Source organism: Urocampus carinirostris, chromosome 19 (assembly GCF_059441175.1).
Source record: "Urocampus carinirostris isolate Australia breed hairy pipefish chromosome 19, RoL_Ucar_1.0, whole genome shotgun sequence".
Lineage (NCBI taxonomy): Eukaryota > Metazoa > Chordata > Actinopteri > Syngnathiformes > Syngnathidae > Urocampus > Urocampus carinirostris.
In genome coordinates this window covers 18,157,409-18,183,990 of record NC_142367.1, presented here as the reverse complement: position 1 = coordinate 18,183,990, position 26,582 = coordinate 18,157,409, and the positions used below count along the sequence as shown (strand labels likewise).

Genomic DNA, 26,582 nt, shown 5'->3' with positions numbered 1-26,582 from the left:
ATATTTATTTAGAATCGTATTTAGTATATAGATTTTAAAATCAGTTTGATTGATGCCCCCCCTCCTGTGCATCCACCTGCTACACCACTCAACCAGCTAAATACATTTATTTCTAATCTTGCACAAATAATAAACATAAGTAATACTTACTATATCTTACTTTTTCACTTTATTGTTTTATCTGCGGTTCTGTACGGACTGGTTGAAATTAAATTCAGGTAAAAATGGGCTCAACACGTTTACCTCAATTAAATCCAGTCCACACTGAGTGTAAAACCACCTCCCGAGCCTAGTCTATTTCTTTCTCGGTATCTTTAGAAAAACAAACTCAGCATGTCGAGAATTATTAATCCGCTAGTAGAACGTGGCTCCGCCGATACCTGTCATGCCGAGGGCCGAGTCTAGGGGAATGATATTCTTTTGGAGCAGTTCCAGGGGGCCCGGCCTGAGAGCCAACTTCTCATTGAGTTCCTCAGCGAGTCGGCCTCGCTTTAACCTGGCCCGGTCCTCCGCCGAGGAGTTGGCCGAGGTTGAGTCTGGAGAACACACAGCGGGGCCAAACCGTCAACAGACACGCTACACCTGGACTACATGTCCTCCGGATATTTTTTGGAATACATTAATATAAAATAACTCCAAATGCAAATTCTTTCATATTCTATTCTGCTTGTTATATACAGTGAAGAAAATAAGTATTTGAACACCCCGCGATTTTGCTATTTCTCCCACTTAGAAATCACGGAGGGGTCTGAAATTGTCATCGTAGGTGCATGTCCACTGTGAGTGAGATAAACTAAAAAGAAAAATCCAGAAATCACAATGCATGATTTTTAACAATTTATTTGTGAGATAAAACTGTAAATAAGTATTTGAACACCTGAGAAAATAATTGTTAACATTTGGTAACCTTTGTTTGCTATTAGAGAGGTCAAACATTTCCTGTAGTCTTTCACCAGATTTGCACACACTGCAGGAGAGATCTAGGCCCACTCCTCCACACAGATCTTCTCTAAATCAGTCAGGTTTCTGGGCTGTCGCTGAGAAACACGGAGTTTGGGTTCCTTCCAAAGATTTTCGATTGGGTTCAGGTCTGGAGACTGGCTGGGCCAGGCTAGAACCTTGATATGCTTCCTACAGAGCCAGTCCTTGGTTTTCCTGGCTGTGTGCTTTGGGGTCGTTGTCATGTTGGAAGACCCAGCCACGACCGATCTCTAATGCTCTGACTGAGGGTAGGAGGTTGTTCTCCAAAATCTCACAATTCAATGTCATCCTCTCTTTAATGGAGTGCACTCGTCCTGTCCCAAGTGCAGAAAAATACCCCCGAAGCATGATGCTACCACACCCATGCTTCAACATAGGGATGGTGTCCTGTTCATTCTTCTTCCTCCAAACACGCTTAGTGGAATTATGACCAAAAATTCTATTTTGGTCTCATCTGACCACAAAACTTTCTCCCATATGCAAACTTAAGACGGGCCTTGACATGTCCCTGTCCAAGCAGGGGAACCTTTTGTGCCATGCATGATTTCAAACCATGATGTCTTAGTGTATTACCCACTGTTACCTTGGAAACAGTGGTCCCAGCTCTTTTTAGATCATTGACCAACTCCTGTCGTGTAGTTCCAGGCTGAATGCTCACCTTTCTTAGATTCGTCGAGACCCTACAAGGCAGACATGGGGACTTGAGACTTAGTGACTTGGACTCGAGTCGACTCGAGTCGCTGTTTTTATGACTTGTGACTTGACTTGGACTTGGCAATCTAAGACTCGGGACTTGACTTGTGACTTGACTTGCCCAAGAAAAAAATACTTGAGACTTACTTGAGACTTGCACATGTGTGACTTGGTCCCATGTCTGCTACAAGGTGATATCTTACATGGGGCTCCACTCCGATTGAGATTGACCGTCATATTGAGCTTCTTCCATTTTCGAATGACTGTTCCAACAGTGGACCTTTTTTCACCAAGCTGCTTGGCAATTGCTCCGTAGCCCTTTCCAGCATTGCGGAGGTGCACAACTTTGTGTCTGGTGTCTTTGGACAGCTCTTTGGTCTTCGCCATGTTACAAGTTCAAGTCGTACTGATTGTATGGGGTGGACAGGCGTTTTTATGCAGCTAACCACCTCAAATAGGTGCATCTGATCCTGGATGATACATGGAGTGCAGGTGGACTTCTAATAGGCAGACTAACAGGTCTTTCAGGGTCAGAATTCTAGATGGTACACAGGAGTTCAAATACTTATTTGCAGCAGTATCACAAACATAAATGGTTAAAAAATGAATGCATTGAAATTTCTGGATTTTTCTTTCCCTCTCACAGTGGACATGCACCTAGGATGACAATTTCAGACCCCTCCATGATTTCTAAGTGGGAGTAATAGCAAAATATAGGGGGCTATATAGGAGTCACCAACCTTTTTGAAGCAGAGCTGCTTTTTGGTACTAATTCATGCTGAGGGCTACCAGTTTAATATTAATTTCTTAAATAACAGTGACTATGTTATAACAATGTTACTGTCATTTAATTAGTAAGTTGTATTTATTAGAAGAAACATCTACCTTGTATGAGGGCACTGAGCGATTTAAACGCAACTTCTAAAGTTAATTTTGGAAGAATTGATCATGTGTTTAAACAAATTCATCATGCCTGTAAGAAATCAGATTTCCTAGAAAATCACTATGAGGCAATACCTGTCAACCATTTTGGGAACCATTCTACAAGCTACTCAAATTTTGGGCACCATGTCCACACTTTATGTGTTTACATTGGGGTATTCTAAGTAAAATTTGATTGTTTTGGGAACCAATGTAGCAATTTTAGATACTTTCGATGGTTGAATCAATTTACCATTGGGTCGTATTTTCCCATTTTTCAAGATCATGTGCATGAAAGTCAAATCCAGATTGGTTTTTTAGTAAACACCAAGCGTTGCTTACAAATGACGTACCCCTTAGTTCTGTGCATACTAAGTATTTAAGAAATGAATCCCCAGGACTTGTTTTCATATGAATCATATTCAAATCTATGCATCTATGCAAATTCATGGGCGAGCGAACCAAAACGAAAGCCTCTCCGCGTGTTTTGACTTTGTGTTTCTCGAGCTTTCCTGAATCTATCATCCCTCCGCCGGCCTCGCGTCCGCGTACGGCCGGAGATATGTCGAATCACTAGAAAAATAAATCAAGCGACTGTAATTAAAGCTGGTGAGATTTTCAAGTTCTCCCAATGTTGCTCCCTCCAAGATTTTACAAAATAATCACGTTCCTGACGCAAACGGAGCAGAAAAAACAATTGGGTTGCCAGAAAGAGGAACAGAAATCGTTTTTACGAAATCAATTTCAGGACATATCATATAACACAGAGGAGCCGGGAATCGAACCTGCAACCCCTTGATCTCAAGACGAGCGCTCTACCTCCTGAGCTAATGCCGCCAAAGACATAAGTACAGTACAAACTCAGGTAAGGGATTTTATTCAAAACAGACCTCGAAATTATTCCCAAGGATCAAATGGTAAATCATCTGCATTTATATAGCACTTTTCAAGTCAATGAAGACCTCCCAAAGCGCTTTACAATGTGCTTCACACTTACCCATTCACACACACACTCACACACCAATAGGGAGTCAGCCATGCAAGGCGCCTACCTGCTTATCGGGGGCATTAGGGATTCAGTGTCTTGCCCAAGGACACTTCGACATATAACACAGAGGAGCCTGGAATTGAACCTGCAACCTCTTGATCCCAAGACGAGCGCTCTACCTCCTGAGCTCATGCCGTACTGTACAAACTCAGATAAGGGATTATATCTAAAACAGACCTCGAAATTATTCCTGCGCCAATATCCCTTTTAAAATCATATTTTACGATCCTCTATATTACATTTTAGCCTGACCCGAAAGTCATACGACTCGAGAGTTTTCCGGTAAAATATATCAGTAAAGTCGAATAACTTTATGTGAAACGGCAGAAAATCTTGTGATACTTCAGTTCAGTGAGCATCTATAGGATTATCTCCTAGAGGTGTTTTTCTTTTTTCTCCTCTCGTGAAATCGAAAGGAGGACCAGTTTCATAACATGCTCAAATTACAGTAGACCCCCCCAGGATACAACATCAAGGTAGAAATCGCAAAGTAAAATTGCTGTATAGCGGGGTATAGAAACCTATGGTTATTAACTCTGAATTCCTGGTACACCAGATAAAGAAATTAAAATAACAAAATAGTATAAAGTATGTGTAAAGACATACATAAGATTAATGATAAATATACATGAAAAAAGTAAATTTCATTTACCCTAAGTGTGACGTCATTTGAGCTGGTCGAGTAGAGTAGCGGGTGGATGCAGAGAGGGAGAAGAGAAAGCGTTGGCGTGTATCACAAATTTCTACTTTCAGGATTTCCTTGCTTTATTCACCTCCTTATTTCTAATAATAATAACGATCGTTGATTGGTTACGGCCATGTAGTTTAGCGAGGGTAGCCATGCCATTGTATTTCTTAATAATAGCAATGTTCCTTTTTTGCTTCTCCCTTTAGCATCACTGCTAATAAATACCGACTTCATGAATCACACTAGAAACTCAGATGAACAAAGAAAGAGAAAGGCAACGTAGCAAGGAGTTTAGCCAATAGCATATCTGCATTTTCATGGCGATGCAAACCAATAGAAAACCAGCATATATGACATAGACCAACAGGAAACGGGATTCTTATAGACATAACTTCTCATGTGCACAAACACCGCAAAATTTAATCCTATATGCATTTGGTCACACAACATAATTTGTTGTTGATGTCATATTATGGGGGAAATGCTGTAAAGAGGGGGCAAAAAAATCTTGAAGAGACAATCTGTTAAGGTGGGGTAGCCTTTATCCCGGGGTGCTAATGCATCAGCGATATTAGAAACAATATGTTTTTGGCATGATTACCGATGTGAATCACCTGTGCCCGCTCCTTTGGCGGCAACTACCTGGGACTCTGATTGGCTCCCTGTCCTTATTCAAACCCACTCCTTCTGTCCCCTTTTGTCAGTCCGTCTGCGAACCTCAGTTACTCCTAGGCAAGCCTTTTTTTCAACCCTGACTCCCACCTGTATTTTGCTCCTGTCTGTCCCCCGGCTTCGACCCGTTTTTGATCCGGACTACGTCTACTCTCCCGTCCCGGCTTTCGACCTCTTTTTGTCCCCGACCACGTTTACTCGCCTTGCCTGGCTTTAGACTCGCTTCCGACTCGACCACGTTTTTGCTCTCCTTTCCCGGCTACCGACCTGTTTTTCCGTTCCCGACAGCGCCATCGCTCGCCGCGGAAGATCCACTTCCGCGTTCAGAGCGACCTGCTTCCCGCGTCCAGCGCAACCCTTTCTCTCTCTTCCAATAAAACTTGTGAGAAACGCAACGCAAGTGGGTCCTGTCTCAGTTCTGGGGGACTTCCCCTTGTTAATCATGAAAATGACAATTTCTGAAAACACAGATCCTCAAAGGACCTTTCTACAATAACCCAGGAAATCACAATAACCAATATCTACTGAGCATTTTGGGATGCTATACATGAGGTCCTCGGGGATTACAACCAGCTCCATTTTGATACTGCGGAAAAAAATCCAACCTAGGTATAAACAGGGTTGAGTAGGGTTACTTTAACCGGATTACTTTCAATTACTTTTGGATTACTCCAATACCGAATATGCTAATAAAAGACAAAAGAAATTAAATATGAATAAAATGACTAAATTTTGTGCAGGCTTGGGGAGTAACGGAATACATGGAACGGCAAAAATGATGTTGGCAAGCTGTTTGGATTTATTTTCATTTTGTTTCTGTCGCATTTTATATTAGTTTTGCCGGAGATCAAAGAGATCAAAGCCAGGAGAGAAAGCTTACCACGTGTTGTGAGTCATCATTTTAATCATATTTAGCTTCTTTTGTCTTTTATTAGCATATTTGGTATTGGAGTCATCCAAAAGTAATTGAAAGTAATCAAGTTAAAGTAACCCTACCCAACCCTGGGTATAAACTACTCTCCTTCAAAGGAAAGCTAAATAGCAATTTACTGCCTTCCATCAAGATGACATCATCTTCCGTTTATAGCCGCTAAGTCTGTGGTGCCGTCCCAAACACCTCTCCAGTCTCGGCCTCGCCTGATTTAATATCACAAGTTTTAACAGTGTTTAGAAAACGGTGTAACCAAACTGCCTCAAAACCAGTTCAACAATCTTAAAACGGACCCACATAGAGTACTTAGCGAAAGTATTGGGGCCCCTAAAAACTTGTTGTCATATTGCCACGTTTCAGGCTTTAAACTTTAAGCTAAAAAAAATGAAAATATCAACATGTGAGACAAAATCATGAAGTGGAACTAAATTATTGCATCATTCTAGGTTATATTTACAAAGAAAAAAACTGAAAGGTAGGTGTTGCAAAAATATTGCGCCCTCAAGAAGTTCCCCGATGACCTAGATGACTAACAATGAAATCAGAGTGAAACCTTTTGTCATTAGGTCTCAGTTTAAATGCATCTGCTCTGTGATGGACTCTGTGATGGAGAAAAGACAGCATTATCAGGACCAAAGAACACACCAGGTAGGTCCGGGATAAAGTTGTGGAAAAGTTCAAAGAAGGAAATGGATACAAGAAGATCTCACATCTCCGAGAGCTTTGTGTGAGCAATCACATCAAAATGGAGAAAGCATAAAACCGCTGCAAAAATTACCAAGAACTATCCGTCCCTTTAAACTTTCTGTCCAAACAAGGTGAAAACTAATCAGAGAAGCACCCAAGAGGCCCAAAATCGCATCGGATGACTTGCAGGCATACACAGCTGAGGTGCGACAGTTTGCGCATAACACAACTATTAGTCGTACTCTCCATAAATCTGCCTTTTGTGGAAGAGTTACTTTTGAAGTAAGAGTAACACTGCACATCACCCTGAATAAAAAAAACATCCTGATTGTCAAGCATGGTTGTGTCAGCATCATGTTCTGGGGTTGCTTTCTTCAGTGGGGACTAGGCAGATTGTCAGAGTCAATGGGAGGATGTATTGAGCCAAACACAGGGTGATTCTGGCAGAAAATCAGTAGAAGTCTGCAAGAAACCCGAGAATGGGGCGCAGGTTCCCATTCAGACAGGAAAAAGACCCTAAACATTGAGAAAAATCTACAAGGGAATGGTTTAAAACTAACAATATCAAGGCATTGGAATGGCCAAGCCAAAATCCTGTAGATCATCCGTGGAAAGATCTGAAAAAAGCTGTGCAAAAACGATCCCATCAAACCTGAGCTATTTTGTAAGGAAGAATGGGCAAATATTTCTGTTTCAAGATGTACGGATTTTTTGGCTTTAATTTTGAGTATCGTCAGGATTGAAACAAATTATTCTTTACTGCAATTAGTAAACGGATTTGCCTCTAGGTGTTGCTTGTGCTCCACCATACATTTTTTTTCTCTGAAGGGTGCTAGAATTTCCTACTCTGATAAAAAAATAAGTTATGTTATGATGTTGAGTCCTTTGAGTTCTGATATGAATTACTAATTCCAAGAAAATAGAGTCAATGAACCAGGCTGATTGAATTAGGACACACAATTTTTTAACGCAGATAATTGATGACAGGAAAAAAAGGGGGGAGGGGAAGGCACCAGAGATTTTGACCGTTGAAAGTCTGGAAGTTACTAGCACAAAAAGAAAGTTTCCTGCTATATTGCTACTCGATTTGGGAAATTCCTTTGTACAGAAAAAAATGCTCTTTCCCAAGAACCAGCAAACATGGTGTTAAATCTGAACCAGTCCTCTTACTTGTTGTTGCGGAGAGATTTGGTCTCATGCTCCAGATGGTCGCAATGTATGGCCCACGTGCTAAACTCAAGGCCGATGTGCAGGTCCGCACCGCCGCATGACACAGCCGTCGTGCGAGACGAAGCAGCCAGGCAGAAGAAAAGAGGCTGGCTATCGCTCAGCCAATGCTTTTCATAGGGACCAGTGGCCCTCAACCAGACTATGCTTCTTTGGCCGTGGTCTTAGATACATGATACTCTCAGTATCGGGTGATGGCGTTTGAAATTGCTAAACTTGTTAGAAAAACAAAGAAGTGAGAAAGTTGCTTAATGTTCTGTACTTGAGAATGGTACACCGGAACTGTCCAAAAGGGGGTGCAGTCGTTTCATCCATTCCAAAGTTCTGAGTTACTTGAAACAAAAAATGTGGAAGTCATTTTTGTGCTCGGCTTTTTTGCTTTACAATGTGCACAACTTATAGAGACATACCTACAAGACTTGTGTCTGTAATTGCAGTAAAAAGAGGTTTTGTCATGATTGCCGGTTCAAGGCACCTGTGACTGCCCAATTGGCGCCAACAGCCCTGAGAGCTGATTGGCTAAGAGACTGTTTTTAAACCCCCGGCTTTCCAGAGAACACCGTCAGATCGTTGCGAACCGATGCTCCCATCTAGGCAAGCTCACACTTTCAGACATTTTTCCTGCCCTGTTTTCCTCTGCCTGATACCCGTTGCCGACCTGTTTCTGGACCCGATTCTGCCCTGTTCTGCCATCCCGACATCAGACCTTTTTGGCCCCGCTAACTGCCTGACACCTGTTGCCGACCTTGTTTCCGAACTCGATACCGCCCTTGCTCTCCCGTCCCGGCTAACGAATAGTATTCCTGCAAATCTACGATCATCCTCGCTCGACACAGAAGTGCCACTTCCGCGTTTCCAGCCACCTGCTACCCTTGTCCGTCAACCATCGGATCGTGGACGCAAACCCTACTCTCCCTCTTTATTAATAAAACTGAGTAAACGAGCGCTATTGGGTCCTGTGTCTGTTTCTGGTCCGTGACAGGTTGTACACAGTACTAACTCAGAAGAGCCTAATATTTTTGCAACGTCTACTTTCCAGTTCTTTATTTATACAAAAATGTCGAATAAGTCTGGTTTCTTTTCACAATTGTGTCTCACATTTTGTTGAGTCTTAGAAAATGTTGGAAAGTTTGAAGCGTGAAATATGGCAAGACGTCAAAACGTTTTTTTTTAGGGGGGCAATACTTTTGCAACACACTGCAGCTAGACAGCTACGTGATCGAGTAACTTTGAAGCCGACTACTACAGTATCAAACATTTTACCAGCAGTTTTAATACATGCAATGCACTTAGAAGCTATTGTGATATGTATATGAAGACCTTTCGACGGTATCGGTCAAATGTAAACACTAGGAGGTACCAAACATGGCTCAGGAAAACCCTCAAGGTATCAATGCCAGTATAAGACCAAAAATTATAATGATTAACTTCTATATTGACATCACCACTTTCTCATCGTCAATTGAAAGGATTTACATTTCCGTTTACTGCCTTATCAGTGCTCCACTGCTACAACCTGATAGTACAGTGCCAGACCTCTGGATTGTGTTCCCTTGCACACTCACAGTACCAGCGGTTTATCTCAGCCGTGCCAAAGATATCGTTCAAGAAATCCTTTACCCCCAGTTCGAGCCCCACCGCGTCACGCTAGACCTGCAAGTTGCCAAGCTCGTACAAAAACATCGACTGATTTAGCATGATGGTCGATTCTAGAATAGAATAGAATTGTCTTAACGGGGTTTGTGTAAAACCAGTGGCGTACAAACTATGCACATTTCTCGACCTAGGAGTACTGTAAATTCCGGACTACTTTTATCCCTAACTTTCAACCCTGCGGCTTATTCAGTGATGCGGCCAATTTATGTAATTTTTCTAACGGCCGCTAGCGGCACTCGAGTGTTGCTACCATTAACTGCCCTGTCAAAGCTATATTATTATTATTATAGCTTTGAAAACTCTCGGTGTACCGTCTTTCTTTGTAAATATGTGTAACCCATGTATAATATGTATTTGCAACTGTATAATTTTGTAATGTATTTATTTGTATTTATTTTAGACACTTATTCTGATATGTTTTGCACGGGTGAATGAAAAAGGAGGGGCGGAACAAACGTGGGGACCGCTAAAGGTGAGGGACAGACAAGGAAAGAAGAGGGGGGTAAAAAGTTGGTTAAAGAAAAAGGAGTTGGTGAGTAAATGTATTCATCTGATATATTTTTCCCACCCTTACCTTTGGAAATATACACTTTTTTCCTTGGATTACTTTCAACGGGACCCGGACTCTGAAGGTCTGCATCAAACGTTAAGTACCGGTATCATTTTCCGTTCATTTTGCCGGCGGTTATTTTTGGACTGTGGACTTTAATGAAGGACATTCAGTTTCAATCGCGGGACTTAGAGTCGGGCTTGGGTTAATTTTGTGTTTGGGTTACATGTTTAAATGTGGGTGCATGCGGCTTATATACAGGTGCGGCTTGTGTATGTACGAAATCGGTTTTCCTCTGAAAATGTGGTGGGTGCGGCTTATAATCAGGTGCGCTCTATAGTCCGGAATTTACAGTATTTAAAAAATGCATGTTTATATAAGTTATTTTTTTGTGATTGTTATTTAAATCAATATTGTAATATTGTTTTTTTTTTTTACCAGTGGGTTCAAAACAATACACACTGTGCCTTTAAATAAAATCAAAACTTAATTAAAAACAGTATTAGGTTTAATTATAAATATTAACAAGTTGGTGCTTTTAGACTTGCCTACATGCATACAGTGAATACCATTTAGCAGCAACATTGTGCAAAAATGATAAAAATAATGGATAGTATTCAAATAAACCGAGTATGCAGGGTATTTCTTTCAGTTTTGTGTACTTGCTTAGGGTTTGTTTTTGAGTTGTTTTGAAAAAGTGACTCTAATAGTGTCAAAATTGTGCTTGGAACTGTTTAAATCTAGGCTTATAACACACTTCTATCCTATAGCTTGAATGACTTATACTTCCTGTTGATGATATCTGTGTATTAATTGTTATTACAACATCCATCGCAGCCTGGTCATCCTGGAAGGGGGAAGACCTTATGTGCGCTCCCTTCTCAAGGTTTCTTCATTTTCCTCATATTGAGGTTATTAAGTTTTCCCTTGCCCTCTTGTAGGTTTTAGATCAGGGGGTGGTGTCATAATAGTCTATGGTTTGCAATAATCTGTGGTCTGTGCAGCCCTTTAAGACTCCTTGTGATTAAGGGTGTCACAAATAAACATAACTTGACTTGGTTGAAAAAAAATGAACACATTTGTAAGTACAATAGATCTCGTATCAGTATTGTCACACAAGTACCAGAAGTTTTTGGGGCCAAGCTGGGGACGCTGCCCGTCAATGCCGAGTCCCAGGCTCATCTCCGAAGAGAGGGATGACGCTTTACTTGGAAAGTAATAGTGACCAGACGATGTAGGTGCTGTATCAGAGTCAGATCAGAAGGCCTATCCTACTGGTAATCATGGAAACCACTATGTTTCATGTGGGGTAGCAAACGCCTACCCACAAAGAACGCCAGGCTGTACCTGCCCAAGACACACAACAGGAAGTGGAGGAGCAGGTCTTTGAACCGTGAAGTTGTACTTTTATTTGTTAAACGAATGCTTGGGCTCAATGTTCCCTGTAATTTTCCATGGGTCTGAGCGTTCACACAAAGTCGGTGAGCAACGCTTGAAACAACAGTGAGCAACCATAATCCCAAGTGTGGCAAGATAATTCATTATCAAACATGTCTAAAACTTGACATCAAGTTACATTTTGCTGAGTTTCCGGCAAAGCAAAATTATTTTTCACTTTTGAATGGATTGACTCATGTACTATTGCAAAGGTTGTTCTTACAATTTTTTCACAAGATATCCGTTTATTTTTATTTCCTGATATATTTTGTCGCATAATGTTAACATTTTTGGGGGCTTATTTAGTCGGTTGTAAGATACAGAACTTTACTTAATCACATTTTTTAGTGGAAGTACAATGTTGGCAACAATATTCACTTGATATCATTGGAAATTATTTGAATGCAACACAAACTTTTTCTTCTTTTTTCCGTGGTTTTTTTTCTACTTTTTTTTAAATTCCTTTAAAAAAAATCTCATTGTGTTTATTTTTTCCGAGCTGTTGTTTTTTTTCTTTTTGTTCTCTATTTACTTTTTTCCTACATTTCTTTCTTTTCTTTTTTCTGGCTTTTTTGTAAATTTTTCCTTCTTTTTTTCTCTTCGTTTTTTTCCTTTTTCTCAGCTTTTCACTACTTTTTCATTTTGGTATTTTTTTCTTTTTTGTTCTATTCCCCCTTTCCTTTAAGTCATTTTGTGCATCATTTTACATAATATTTGGTCATTTTGGGATTAAAGCAGCAAAAACAACCTGAAGAGCCGTTTATGACCCAAAGGTTCCTTTTAGTGAGCCGAGCCGAAGAAGCCGGTTCTCGACAAACTTAACTAACTTAACTCAACTTTACTCAACTTCAAAATACCGCATTTAGGACACAACGTCAGGGGAACCCGTGTATTTTTACCTTAATGCACTGTAACTTTGACTTAATTCGCTTCTTAATTAGTAATTTTGAGCCCTCATTTTTGTGCGCTGGCTCGATTTTCTTGTGCGCTGAGAATGTGCGAGCAGTGCGCAATTGCGCACGCGCGCAGGTTAGAGGGAACACTGCTTGGGCTTGTAAAAAGAGCTAGTTATTTGGTCTCAATGTAGTAAAGAGTACTGTGATTAATAAAAAAACGTTTATACTTCATGGATTTCACCTATCACGGGTCCTTTTTGTACCGTAACCCCCCGCAATAAACCAAAATCTGCCGTAGTAAAAAACAGAAAACTATTTCAAAAATTCCAACATACTGTATTAGCTCCGAGTATGGTAATGGGATTTATCACCTAAGGCTTGACCGTAAAGCTAACCAGCTACAGGAAAATGTCAACGTTAGATGTAAATTGCGGTGTCAACACCAGACAGATGAATTAGTTTGTAGTTCTGCGTAGATTTAAATACATTTCCAAAAGGTACGTCAGTATTAACATCAGACATGATGAATCTGAAGCGTTGACAATCGCCGCAGAAGCGATGGATGAGCCTTTCGTGCGTTGGCAGTCGATACTAAACAAGTTTGCTCAAGTATTACTGCACAGACCTGACCCAAAGAGCAGTACAGACCATTAATCTGGATTATAGCAAAGATTTAAACGCACTCTCAGTCCACTCAGGTCCACATGTCCTCATCACTATGTCTCAGGTGACATTTAAGCATTTAAGTCCATACTTTGGCTGCTCCCGTTATGTCCACGAATGCTTTGGCGTTCAGGCGGCGGGCCTCAGAGGCGGTGTTGTAAACAGGTAACGTGAATGTGGCCTATCAACATGGACGTGAGTGCATCTTCGGCATGAAAGCATTCCTTGGCTATCGTTCACAGACTTGGCTACTGACTCACTCGGACGGGCTGTCTAAATCCAGCCACGCTTGGCGCTACGTACAGCTCCATATCCTTGACGACCTCGAACAGAATGAATATCCAGTAGTTGGCCAATGAGTGTTATAATAAACAGGTAATTAATAGCCATAGATAATACCAATGCTTTTGAATTTTACTATGCCGTTAGCCTGTAACATTGTCCCTGTACATTTTCAGGGTTGGGTAGGGTTACTTTAACTTGATTACTTTCAATTACTTTTGGATGACTCCAATACCAAATATGCTAACAAAAGACAAAAGAAACTAAATATGAAAAAATCATGACTCACAACACGTGCTAAGCTTTCTCTCCTGGCTTTGATCTCTTTGATCTCCTGCAAAACTAACATAAAATGCGACAGAACAGAAACAAAATAAAAATAAATCCAAACAGCTTGCCAACATCATTTTTGCCGTTCCATGTATTCCGTTACTCCCCAAGCCTGCACAAAATTTAGTCATTTTATTCATATTTAGTTTCTTTTGGAGTAATCCAAAAGTAATTGAAAGTAATCAATTTAAAGTAACCTTACCCAACCCTGTACATTTTGAACCAATAAAGCTGGAAAACTGAAACTGTCTAAGTCAGGAGTACTTAAACCTTTTCAGCATGAAAGCTATTTACAAAATGTCAGAACGATCCACACACCACATACAATGCAAAACATGTATCTTTTCAGATAGATTGGTGATTTTGTGCGCATCCTGGAAGGGGTAGAACCTGGGGTGCGGTCCCTTCTCAAGGTTTCTTCATTTTCCTCATGTTGAGGTTTCGAGTTTTTCCTTGCCCTCATGTAGGTTTTAGATCAGGGGATGATGTAATGATAGTCTGTGGTTTGCCATAGTCTGTGATCTGTACAGCCCTTTGAGACTCCTTGTGATTAAGGGCCAAACAGATAAGCATAACTTGACTTGATTCGACATGTTTTTGAGTTTTTCTTCCCCTCATGTAGGTTTTAGATCAGGGGATGGTGTCATGATAGTCTGTGGTTTGCAGTAGTCTGTGGAGCCCTTTGAGACTCCTTGTGATTAAGAGCGTCACAAATCAACATGACTTGACTTGACTACAGTGAACTCTGGCAAGAATGCAGTTTAGTTTTCATTGTTTTGCTTCTTCACAAATTTTCATCGTGCATAGTGTTCTGTAATCTGATTAGCCAAACAGTCTCTTCACTTCTTCTCTGTGCGTCTATAACGTTGCGGTTTCTATGTCTGCAGAGGTCTTCAACATGGTGCACATGGGCACTAGGGTTCCACCTGACTGCTGGTCACTGTGATCTTCTAGTAAAATTATTATTTTTTTTGTAACTGACTGAATCTATTTAAAGCTACTACCAACAGTTAACCTGTTAATAACATAGTAACAACATAGTAAGTTATTATTTTAGACATGCATATTAAATTGGGTGCTAATTCGTAACAAATAGTAGCTCTATGATAGAAAAAGGTTGTAGACCCCTGATGAACACGCACATAACTAGCTAGCCAAATTTGCGTTGTGTTCATGCAAATTCTCTTGCAATAAAGATTTGTTCCGATTTCGTCCATCACGGATTCTTTTTGGAATGCAACCCCCGCGATAAACAAAGGTTCCCTGTGCACCCAAAACAAATGGAGATTCAGGGATTCAGTTATTTTTTAAAAGTTTTATATAATCAAATACTGACAATACCTTTCAACACATGCTTGCATGTATCAGTGGCTTGAGAATGGGTGAGACTTTCTTATTGAAGGCTTCTCTCCCTGTCCTCCTTGCAATTTCAAAATCTATTGATGTCTTCTTTCTTTACTGTCTACTAAAGTTTAAACTTATCAATGATGCTTACACAAAACATAATCATTTAAATTGCACTACAGTCAATAATTTTGGATAATTCAAACCATGTGTAACTCGAAATAAGTTTTAACCCTCCTCTTGTGTTAGCGTCGCCACCGACCAGTTCAAGATTTTTAAATGCATACAAAAAAACACATACTTTTCTGCATTAAAGCTGCTTATATTTGTTAAGAACATCTATTTAAACAAAATAGTATCCAACCAATGGCAGCACGGTGGCGCAGTGGTTAGCGCTTGTGCGGCACAGTTCATGTCATTGGAACCTGTCGTGGATTCAAATCCAGCTCCAGACTTCCTGTGCGGAGTTTGTATGTTCTCCCCGTGCTTGCGTGGGTTTCCTCCGGGCACTCCGGTTTCCTCCCACGTTCCAAAAACATGCATTTCAGGTGAATTGGCCGGTCCAAATTGTCCCTAGGTGTGAATGAGCGAATGAGTTGTCTGTCCCTGTGTGCCCTGCGATTGGCCGGCAACCAGGTCAGGGTGTCCCCTGCCCACTGCCCGGAGATGGCTGGGATGGGCTCCAGCCCCCCCGCGACCCTAATGAGGATAAGCGGTACGGCTAATGAGATGAGATTAGATGAGTATCCAACCAAAAAATTGACAGTATAGTATAACAAGCTCAATTAAAAACTTTACATTTGTGTTAGTCTCGGTTTCGACCCGGCTATAAAAGCAAGTTTATAAACTGGAATCAAGACATGTAAGTCAGTAAAGAGCTGGTAATTTTCAGAGTATTTCATGGGCAAGACTGTCACTTCAGACCTTTCATATAAAAGTAAGCCAAGGGAGTATGGCACCAAAATCTGGGCAGCATGATGCCTGGAATTTATAGATGTACACAGGTAAAGCTGTAAGTGGCATCACTGAGAAAAACAGGGAAAACCTGTATTTTTATTAGCGTATAGTTTATATTATTAAAAAGAAAAGAAAACATATTCAGAAAATATGTTGTTTAATCCTAAAAAATTATCGGGTATCAGAAAACCCTCTTATGTATTTATATAATTATCTTTATGTCCATTTTACTATTTTAAAAATCAAAATTAAGGGGTATACTAGCAGTAAAAACGCCCAAAGACCCATACCCAAAATAGAAAAATCAAGCTTATCAAGGTAACCAAGAGTTTGGAAGAAAATTGGGTAATGTTTTATCGTTATTTACATATTTTGCAGACGATTTAAGTTACAGGTCATCCATAAAACAATGGAGAGACAAACTAAAGAAAATGTACATTATGGAAAAAATCACTGCAAGACTTCAACTGAAACTCGATCAATTCGAGAAAAGATGGAAGCCTATCACACAAATTTTACTTGATGTCTAAACACCTCCCCCCATTTTTATTTTATTGATTGTACTGTATTAACATTTATCTTTTTTTTTTCTGTTGTTCCTTCTGTTATTTATGAGTGTGTCAATTGTATGTTTTGTGTTTGTGTTGATGTATGATGGTGGAATCAAACCTCTGTCAAAATTTGTGTGAGAAATACAATGTTAAAAAAAAATAAGTTACAGGTCTCCCGGCCTTACTGTGCGGAGTTTGTATGTTCTCCCCGTGCTTGCGTGGGTTTCCTCCGGGCACTCCGGTTTCCTCCCACATTCCAAAGACATGCATTTCAGGTAAATTGGCCTGTCCAAATTGTCCCTAGGTGTGACTGAGCGAGTGAGTTGTCTGTCCCCGTGTGCCCTGCGATTGGCTGGCAACCAATTCAGGGTGTCCCTTGCCCACTGCCCGATGATTGCTGGGATGGGATCCAGCACCCCGCGACCCTACTGAGGATAAGCGGTGCAGCTGATGAGATTACAGGTCGTCACTGACCCGCTAACATGGTGCGTGTTACCTAAAAGCTAACACAAGAAGAGGGTTAACAACAATAACCTGTGGCTCCCTTTTGATTTTGATCATCCACAGAAACAACAAGATTAGACAGTACCTAGTTTGCTACATGACTTGATTGATAAATACAGATTTTTCTCCTAAAATTACTCGAAAGGATTTGAAGTGTGCAGTTCGCGACTGGACTTTCGACTTGTCAGTTGTGACCTGACGGAAGGACCTAAAAATGATACGAGGCCTACCGAGGGACCATTTACCGGGTCTATTTTCAAGAGAATGTGTGTGGGCATGTCTGTCTGCAGCCGTGTCAGAAGGTGTTACTCACGAGGCATGATGCCTTGGTCTGCCAGCTGCTCTCGTGTCCTCCTCTGCTGAAGTCTTAACTGTAGCACTGAAGGTCGAAGGGGGAGAGGTTGATGACAGAGTCAGGCAGACAGATAGCAAAAGGAACAGAAGGCGAGAAATGAGCGAGACATAGAAAAGGACAGTAAAAGGGGGAAAAAAAGCAAGGGATGTTATACGGCCAATCTCCTTTTTTGCATTATTCCGATATGGAAATGAAATGATCTGCATTTATACAGCGCTTTTCAAGTCAATGACTTCCCAAAGCGCTTTACAGTGTGCTTCACATTTCCCAATAGCGGCCTTGTATTGCAGCCATGTAAGACGCTAACCTGCTTATTGGGGGTATTAGGGGTTCAGTGTCTTACCCAAGGACACTTCGACATGTAACACGGACAAGCCGGGATTCAAACTGGGATCCCTTGATCCCAAGACGAGCGCTCTACCTCCTGAGCTACTGCCGCCCCATCCTGGATGACCCCAACTGGTTATCAAGGACATCATTGACCGGATTGTATGTATCACTGTATTTTCCAGACTAAAAGGCCCAACTAAAAACTCCAGGAATTTAAAAGAGCATTTTATAAAGCGCTGCGCCTCATATACTGCAGAATACGGTGGATAAGATTAGAAAAGCATACAGTTATTATACGTATAATAATAATAATTAATAATTTCCTTTGTATTGTCATTCTTTGTAACAATGTACACAGAACGAAATGTCGATACACCTGATCCGTTGTAGCGAGCCGATGCAGCCGCAGCCAACAGAGGGCGCCGCCATTTTACCAATGTTATAAGTCTTAGGTATGACTCGGCCGAGGCGCGAACCAGCGACCTCCCAGTCTCAAAGCGGGCGCCCTACCATCTAGGCTACTGAGCTGGTATGCATTATCACTTACAGTTTTATATGAGCAATGACTGTGCAATTTATTAAATCTTGAAATTATTGAATGCAACGGTAATCTAACTCAAGTAATGGCAGTGTGAGGCCTGACCTTTTACCTCGAGATGACCAGTGGTACAGATAACAGAAGAAAAGGCACAAGAGCTTGTCTCATTATCACAGTACTTTTACAAAGTAAGAAACTCTGATTTGCATAATGCATTCTTGTAAGTTTAACAATCCCTTCAGTTCTTCAACAACAAATGTAAGAAAATCGAGAAAACACAGTGTTTCAACAAAATACTACAGAACCTCTTTCACGTGCCAATACATAACAAACCACAATGCACGGATCAAGAAATGGAGAGACTGTTAAACCCATCAGAACACAGAACCAAATGGACTATGCAAATCCCTGTTTTGGGCAATGGGAGTAAAAATAGAGTGATAATGCGGTAATCTCTAATGCCTTTTCATATATTTTCTGTACCATTGCTGGTCTATTGGTTAAATGCCGGCGCTTTTACCGGGTTTAATTCCCGCTGTGCACAATGGTTTGCAATCTTGGTCATCGACGGATCAATCATTGCATTCATTTATACTCTCAGTGGCTCTTACTGTAGTCTCAATTTCAAGCGCCGCTTATATATGAAAAACATATGACAAATGACTGTTTTTATGGGGGTGCCCCTTAACCAATGTGCCTAATAGTGCGGAAAATACAGTACACACGTCTTGCTGGCGAATAATTCTTCGAACAGGATGTCAGCAGTGATAAACAGCGCTCCTGGATTTAAACAGACCCGTTCAGCAGTGTGTGGTCCTTGGGGTGTGCACATACACGCGCCCGTGTGTGTATGCAGAATTGCCGGAGAAGGGTCTACGTGGGGAGTGCGGGGTCATAAACATCAAGACTCCTCCGCGTCTGTCGGTGGACTGGTGTCGCCGGCGAACCTTCTTTCGTTTTGTGGGGCTTCCCCCCTGCCGCCGATATCTGAAGGTTTTTTTGAGATCCTGGATTTGATTTGCAAGTATAAAATGTTCTGGATTGCTCATTATCCGCGATCAGGTTGGTTTATATCAGGGGTGGGCAAACGTTTTGAGTCCCGAGCATTGGGTTGAGTGATTAGATTTTTCGTATTTGCAGAGTCATGAACCCGATACCTCGGCAATTCATGAGGTAAAATGAAGGGACACTGGGGAGAATAGTGACACCAAAACAAACACAATTTTTTTTCCTATTACTAGTACTTTAAGTACCTATGTATTGTCATTATATTCACCATTTCCGTTTCAAGAAATATACTAATTAGGCTGCATGTGGCCCAGGGGCCGTATTTTGCCCACCTCTTTTATAATTAATGAGTTTTGACCCTGTTCAAAATATGTAGCTGCTAAACCAGATTTCTAAATATTTGAATTTTCTTTTAAAATTGCTTAACCTTTTTGATGCAACCCTTCTTTATCTATTTAAATTTCCTGCATTTTATTGTCCGGCACGCTTTGTGCATTAATTTTTTTTCCAACAAGGAATATTTTGGGATGTACGACTTGTGATGTAGTATGCCTTCAGTCTGTAATATAGGGTTAAGTATATTTGATTTTCTCTTAATGCCTATCATTTCAAACCAAGTCCACCATCTAGACCAGGGGTAACCTATATGGTGCCTGAGGGCCCTCCAAGATCACCTTGGTAGAACACGGACTGGTTCTGAAAATAGCTCAATAGTGATCCGTCTTTGTAATTTTCTAGGATATTTGATCTCTAACTGGCATGATACATAATCCACACTATCAGTGTCTATAAATACACGGTCAATTCTTATCAAAATTAGCCTATATGGATTGCTTTTAAATGGTAAATCTTATTGATTGACTGAGCCTATTATAACCCTACTTCTGATCAATTTCACCTGGTTATAACATAATAATAGCATCGTAACAACATAGTAATAACATGCTAGTCTGCTAGTTTTGAATTGTATATAAACAGGGCACTCGTCACGCTAAGCAGTGACAAAAAGTAGCGCTCAGCTTCAAAAAGGTCGGTCGCCCCTGCTTTAGACTGTTGAAGTCATCCCTCGAAGCATCTCACTTATGTAACTCGCAGCGCTCTCGCCTTCACCTGACATCTGGATGGGTTTACAAGGACCGAGGTCATGAACCGTCAGGCGCATCATAACAGAGAGGATGCAGTTGTGGAATGCGCGACCACCAAAACATTAAACGGAAACCGCCCCCATTGTTTTTTTTTGTCCAAGAACTCCGCTAAAATAGCAAACCCAAGGAAAACAGGTGTTTTCTGTCCTAAAAAGCCCACTGCATCATCAATGACTTTAACTCGGACTCTCAAATTTAATAATTCTTTGAGAGACGCAGACCAGCTGCCACCAAAATCTCATTGTTATAAGACTTGTCTTTAAACTCCATGACCAGTTCTTCTCCTAAAGGACATCTGTTTTCTGACACGATACGATATTTAAAACAATTGAGGATTTATCGTCCAAAGAAACGGTCACTTTGCTCGTTGGGTTCTAGTAAAGTGGCATTAATGACTTGTGGAAACCGTGGTGAGATTGTGATTTACGAAAGGCACGGTTCAAGAATGAAAGCAGCTCGCACCCCAGCCCCGACTTAAAATTGCTCATTTAGACCGGTCGCATTTCTTACATGAATTCCGAGAAAGTCTCTTCAAGCAGACGTAAATGTGCTTCGGGAGATATACGAGCACAACTGTATAACTTCTCATAAACAGGTATTCCTAAATAGAATGTTACTGTTTATTTTAGGGCAAATACCAGCGAATTTCCGTGTACATAAACCGACTCTTATCTTGATGCACATGGGACAATCTTTGGCAGATTTGTGATCGTCAAACTATGTTCAGGTACGCAGTACTCTAGGACCACATAAACACAACTATTTTGATGAGGGCGTTTTAAATAAGACTTAAATATACAACCGCTAAAATGAGAGGATTTCATTTATAGGACCCAACGGAGAAGTAGACCGAATAAAAACCTTTGCTGCTGCAGTTCTTATGGTTAGATCAGTGAGTATATCTCAGAAGTTTGGCAGGGGTCAAGACACACACGAGTCAACTCAAATGTTTTGGTGATGATACCCCTTGCTTGTCTTGATCTGTACTGTAGGGAATTTGGTGTTCTCGGTTTTTCACGTGTGGGTGGAATGATACAGGGTTCAGTTCTTAGCCTCTGCTGCCACTGGTTTATTTTATAAATACAGCCACGGCTTTTGAAGTGTCCTTGCGGGATGATTTGCGATGCTAAAATGAGTGATTGTAGTCCAGGGCTATGGGCTTACCAGCAAGACTAAAGGATTACTGTATGTCCTTACAATCCATGAAGATAAGGATAGAAGAATAAATCGATTCATAAATTCAGAGTGAAAAGCTAGAGATTTTATGTTCATTAATCAAATAAAAACTGTGGGTGCCGCCAACACGATAAATTAATTTACAGATATTTTTGTCAATTAACATCACAGATTTAATTAAGTCACTAATAGAATCAACAAATGAATCAGTAATGAATTAACTTTTGCACAAAACAGCTGTCGTTCCGCGGGGGAATACTAAATCGGGATCAGTGTCATTTCTTTTTAACCTGACACGTTTTCATTGCTTTGATGATGAACAAATTGCGAGAACTTGATAAAATGTGAACGATTGAAAATGAAAACAAAACAGTGAATCAGACCATGTCATCGCCTGCCTGCAACGATCCCAAGCAGTTGAATTTACAAGAGTTTTACTTCACTTACGCGCCGTTTTAGACTCATGAATTCAGCCTTGTCAGGATTAATCCACTCCGACTGTATCATCAATCAGATCTGGAGTAAAGATGACCTTTATGAGAATTAAGACAACGTCTACACATCTGTGACAAATTAAGGCAGGTCTTGCACGTGCCTTTTTTTGTTTCGGTGAACCGTTGCAGTTTTTTTTTTTTTCTCTTTCCTTTGGAGCACCGTGGCTCATTTCCCACTCCGGGCCATCTGCTCTAAACAGCACCAAAGGAAAAGGCCCATTTAGTCTGCCACTCCTGCCACGCAATTATATTCTCGACAAGCACAATAAGAAAACAGACTTTGTCATCTCCAGTTTTGGACACTTGCTTCAATTCTGTGTTTCAAAAAAATCACCAACTCTCAGAATATAATCTAGCGGTTACATTTTCCCCAGGAAGATGGCACTGTCCTGCACGGTTGCGATCTGTAAACAAAGTCAAACATTCTGGTCCACCCAGAATAATTTCCTAAAGACAATTTGCACTTAGGTGCTGATAGAAGTGGGCCATTGGATACAAACCATAACAAACAACCAGGGACACTCACACTTGTACGTACATCATCATTTCCCAATTAGAGCTCCATAAGATAACCTTCAACCTTACAGCAATGTCTAATCTCCCTTATCAGCATGCATTCAACCGAAGCGTCAAAGTAGCTGGGTTCTCTCAGCAGGCTGACATGCAACAAGTGCGTAAACGGTCTCTCTCAAATGTCACGCTCCCGTCATTACAAACAAGAAGGGTGAAAAGCTATTCAAGTTCAACGTGCGGTATGTTAAGCACCTGTCACTAAGAGCTGAGGATCTCGGTCTTGAGGACAAGCAAAGGGCGTCACAAGAACACTTGCCAGTCAAACGGCTCACAGGAGAACTTAGAGAGGATACTAAAGAACCACTTGGTTTGGCCACAGGTAGAGACAATTAAGATTATGAGAAGTCATCGAGTCCTTACCTGATCTAAACTTGCTTCGTATCAGTATGGAGTGCTCGGAGCCCAGAAGAGTCATAATGCTTTGGAGTACAGTTCCAGGGTTCAGAAGTTGCGATATACCGCCATGCAGAGTTCGGGCCCTTCTGTTTTCTGGACACCCAAGACTGAGCTGAGTCTTGGACTGGGACTACTTCATCAACAGGATTCTTTTTGAGAGTTTCTGTTTCTGTCAGTCTCAGTCGCCCCTGTTTATGCTAGCAAGCAGATCTCTGAGTGCTTCCTTTCGCTCCCCCGGGTTGGATGTGGAAGTGTGTGAGTCTCTCGGAGGCTTTGGTCCCATCTAAGCTCAGAGCTCTGAGTTGGGAGTCAAGCGAAGCACACACAAGATATGCCCTGCTTGGGGAGGGGCTAAGGAGGCCCGGGGGTTGCGCCACAGATCCGCCCGCAGGAGCCGGAGGCTGGACGGGCTTCGGCTGATGACTTCTTCCTCCCTTGATACCAGTGTAAATATATCTGCCTATCAGGCCTGCTGCTGGCTGTTATTGGTGGGGGAGAGTGGAGGGAGCGTCACATAGCCAAAGTTTGAGTTTCTGAAAAACCTCAAACAAATATCAAAGGATACAAACTAATGTGGGCGACAAGGAAGGCCACCGCTGAATCATGATCTGACTGTGTGATTACTCTCTGAATGCACAGCACAAATGAAAAGCCTGTTAATTTTCGAGGAGCATATACAAAAACCACAAAAATTTGATTGTTTTGTTACAAAATCAGTTTAAGTTCTATCAAATCGATTACAGTCGCAGGTTGATTTGATGTTTTTAGTTTGGCATACTTATGTGAGAGTCAACCAAGATGATTTATTGGTAATATGTTGTCTGAGCCCCCAAGAGTCAGTAATATTTTGATTAATATTTTGTTTGTAGAATAAAATTAAGAAGCATTATCTATCTAATTTAATTCAACTCAGGGGGCGACTATTTTCCTACTTTCTGTCCAATCAAAATGACAGCATAGTTTCTAGCCACTTGGGTAACGACCACTCATTTTTCTTCTTTGGAAATAAGATTACATGTGACTATAAAGATATACCATTCTATCTTTTGATGATCAAGTCCACCCTTAAACAGCTATGGTTGGTCCACTCCTACCAAAAATATCTTCATTTAGTCCTAAGACATGCTGCTGGTCTTTTAACTGATGCTTATTCTGGCTTCATGTTCAATTTGTAGTTCAAATTAAAATTATTCTTCACATTTCTTTAAATTTTTCAATGGCCTTGCCCTACCAGTGAGCTCCTGGACCAGGCCCAATTGGACAGATTAGGCCGAGGCTTTTTTCAGTTTCAGTTTTTCAAGCCACCTCAGCAAGCTCCTACGTGTATAAAAGTGCAAATTGAGGTAGCCTGGGCATCTAGAAAGACGCCTTCCGGATCCCTTCCCAGACGTGTTCCGGGCATAGCCCTGGATTCCACCCAGGACACGGTGCAGATACTACGTGGGATGTCTGGGCTTCTCTGTTGAACCTGCTGGTCATGTGACCAAAACCCAGATAAGGAGTGGAGAACTGATGAATCGATGAATGTTCCCAAAAAAATTTAACAATGTCAAGTCAAGTCATTTTTATTTGTATAGCCCTTAATCACAAAAAGTCTCAAAGGGCTTCACAGATTATTACAGACTATATTACACAGACTGTATTACACAGACTATTTTTCAGACTATTATTACACCATCCCAAAGATAACAAATCAAACAACGATTGTGTGACTGACCCCAGAACAGTTTTGATTTGAAAACATAGCCTTGAGCCACATGTTAAACTTCACTTCCTGCAATGATCTAACCTAAGACCTTTTGTACAAATACTGTAAAAGAAAGCCGTGTGACTCAGTGCTAAAAATTCACACACCATTGAAGTTTGTACAGCCCACTGCTCTTTCACACCCTTTAAAATCTGAAACTATCTACAGATCGGCATCTTGGTCTGCTATGCTGGTATTACGGAGCAGACTTCAGGATCATGAGTACAGTCCAGAAAATCATTGGCTGCCCACTGGCAGACACCACAGGTTCCTTAAAACAAGGATTAACAGGTTCAAAGACAGCTATGCCCCAGGGCCATCACTACCCCAGTGTTCATTTTACCTCTGAAAAGTGATGGGTCCCGGGGACTCGCATGCCCAACAATCTATGGGTCCCAACAGAGATCTATGGGTCCCCAAAATTTAGTGTTATCGAGGTTGAAATTGTGAATCGGTGACAAATATATAATAAAAATCTATATATTCATTCAGTTTTAATCATCAAATTATTAATTCATTTTCTACATCAAATTATTATTGGTAATATACCAATTAAAGGGATAACCACAAACCTGTCTTTTTTTCATTTTCTCATTTTACACTTCCTTTTTTTCTTGACTTCTTTATACAACATAATAATTCGTAATATAATGCTTCAAAGCAAGTGAGCCGTTTAAGAGCCGACTCTCTTGAATGAGTTGAGCCAAAAAAGCCGGTTCTCTAAAAAGACACGGACTTTTCACCACACAACTCGAGATCGGCGTGCAGACGAAAACTCGAACCGCGAGACCAAAACAACATCTGCCGGATCTGCCTGACGAAAAGTTTGGAGTGCGGTAAATCTTTGTTTAAAAAAAATGTAATCGGGTAATAATGACAACTTTGTGTCAAAAAAATTGCGTCCCGGGGACGCACGTTGATTTGAGACTATGCGTCCCCAGCAAAACTGATGCGTCTAGGACGCGGGGACGCGGGCAAACGAGAACACTGCTACCCTAAACAAGCACATAAGATTGTGAATAAAAATCTTGTCTTGTCTAATTGTTGTACCATATTTTCCGCACTATAGGGCGCACCGGGTTATAGGGCGCACCCCCAAAAAATAGTTTTTGGTCCTATATCTTCCATACATAAGGCGCACCGGATTATAAGGCGCTACAATGGGAACGTCGACAAAACAGTCAGATAGTTCAGTCCAACTTATTACCCCCTTGACATTCCGAAAGCTTGCAAGAAGCAAATACGTGTCGTAGACACGTGCGGATGCGGTGTGCGTACGATGTCACTCAAATGCATCGTTCCAAATATCATTCGGAAGGTTAAAGTCTTGGGATTCAAGAAATGCCAACCAATCCTTAGTTTCTATTTTCTTTTTCGCTCGCAACTTTACTGTGCATATGACAATAAACACTTGGAATTGAGTTTAATTTAAAAAAAGACCCATCACAGAAACATCTAGATCACTCTGAAACAAAATACTGGGAAAATATATAGCCGGAGTAGCTCACCGAAGTCGATGCGTTCAATAATAATGTGCAACCATGGTCCTCTTATATGCGTGAGTGTAGTAAATCCAGAAGAGTAAAATATTTACAAATATAGAATGGTAAAACATGTTTCCTCTGCCGTAGACAACCAAACTTGCTATTCACATTCATCTTTTTTGGCCAATTGCAGGCTTTGTTTTGCCCCTTTAGCCTATGCGAGCCTGTAAATGATAAAAAGTATCCGCCCCCTTTACCTCTGAATAACTTTAGCCAATAGTGATCGATTCAAATGATGATTGACACATTGGCTGGGAA

General features: G+C 41.0%; 1 protein-coding gene across 1 annotated transcript in view; it reads right to left on the bottom strand.

Moving 5' to 3' along the window:
- myocd (myocardin) overlaps nt 1–23,296 on the bottom strand; it is a 45,658-nt gene extending 22,362 nt beyond the window's left edge. The window contains exons 1-3 of the mRNA XM_088323529.1: nt 22,998–23,296; nt 17,332–17,397; nt 381–536 (exon numbers count right to left, since the gene is read on the bottom strand). Coding sequence (XP_088179655.1) covers nt 381–536; nt 17,332–17,397; nt 22,998–23,052 — 277 coding nt within the window. The 5' untranslated portion in view covers nt 23,053–23,296. The remainder of the gene's footprint in view (nt 1–380; nt 537–17,331; nt 17,398–22,997) is intronic.
- Between the last annotated feature and the right edge of the window lie 3,286 nt (nt 23,297–26,582).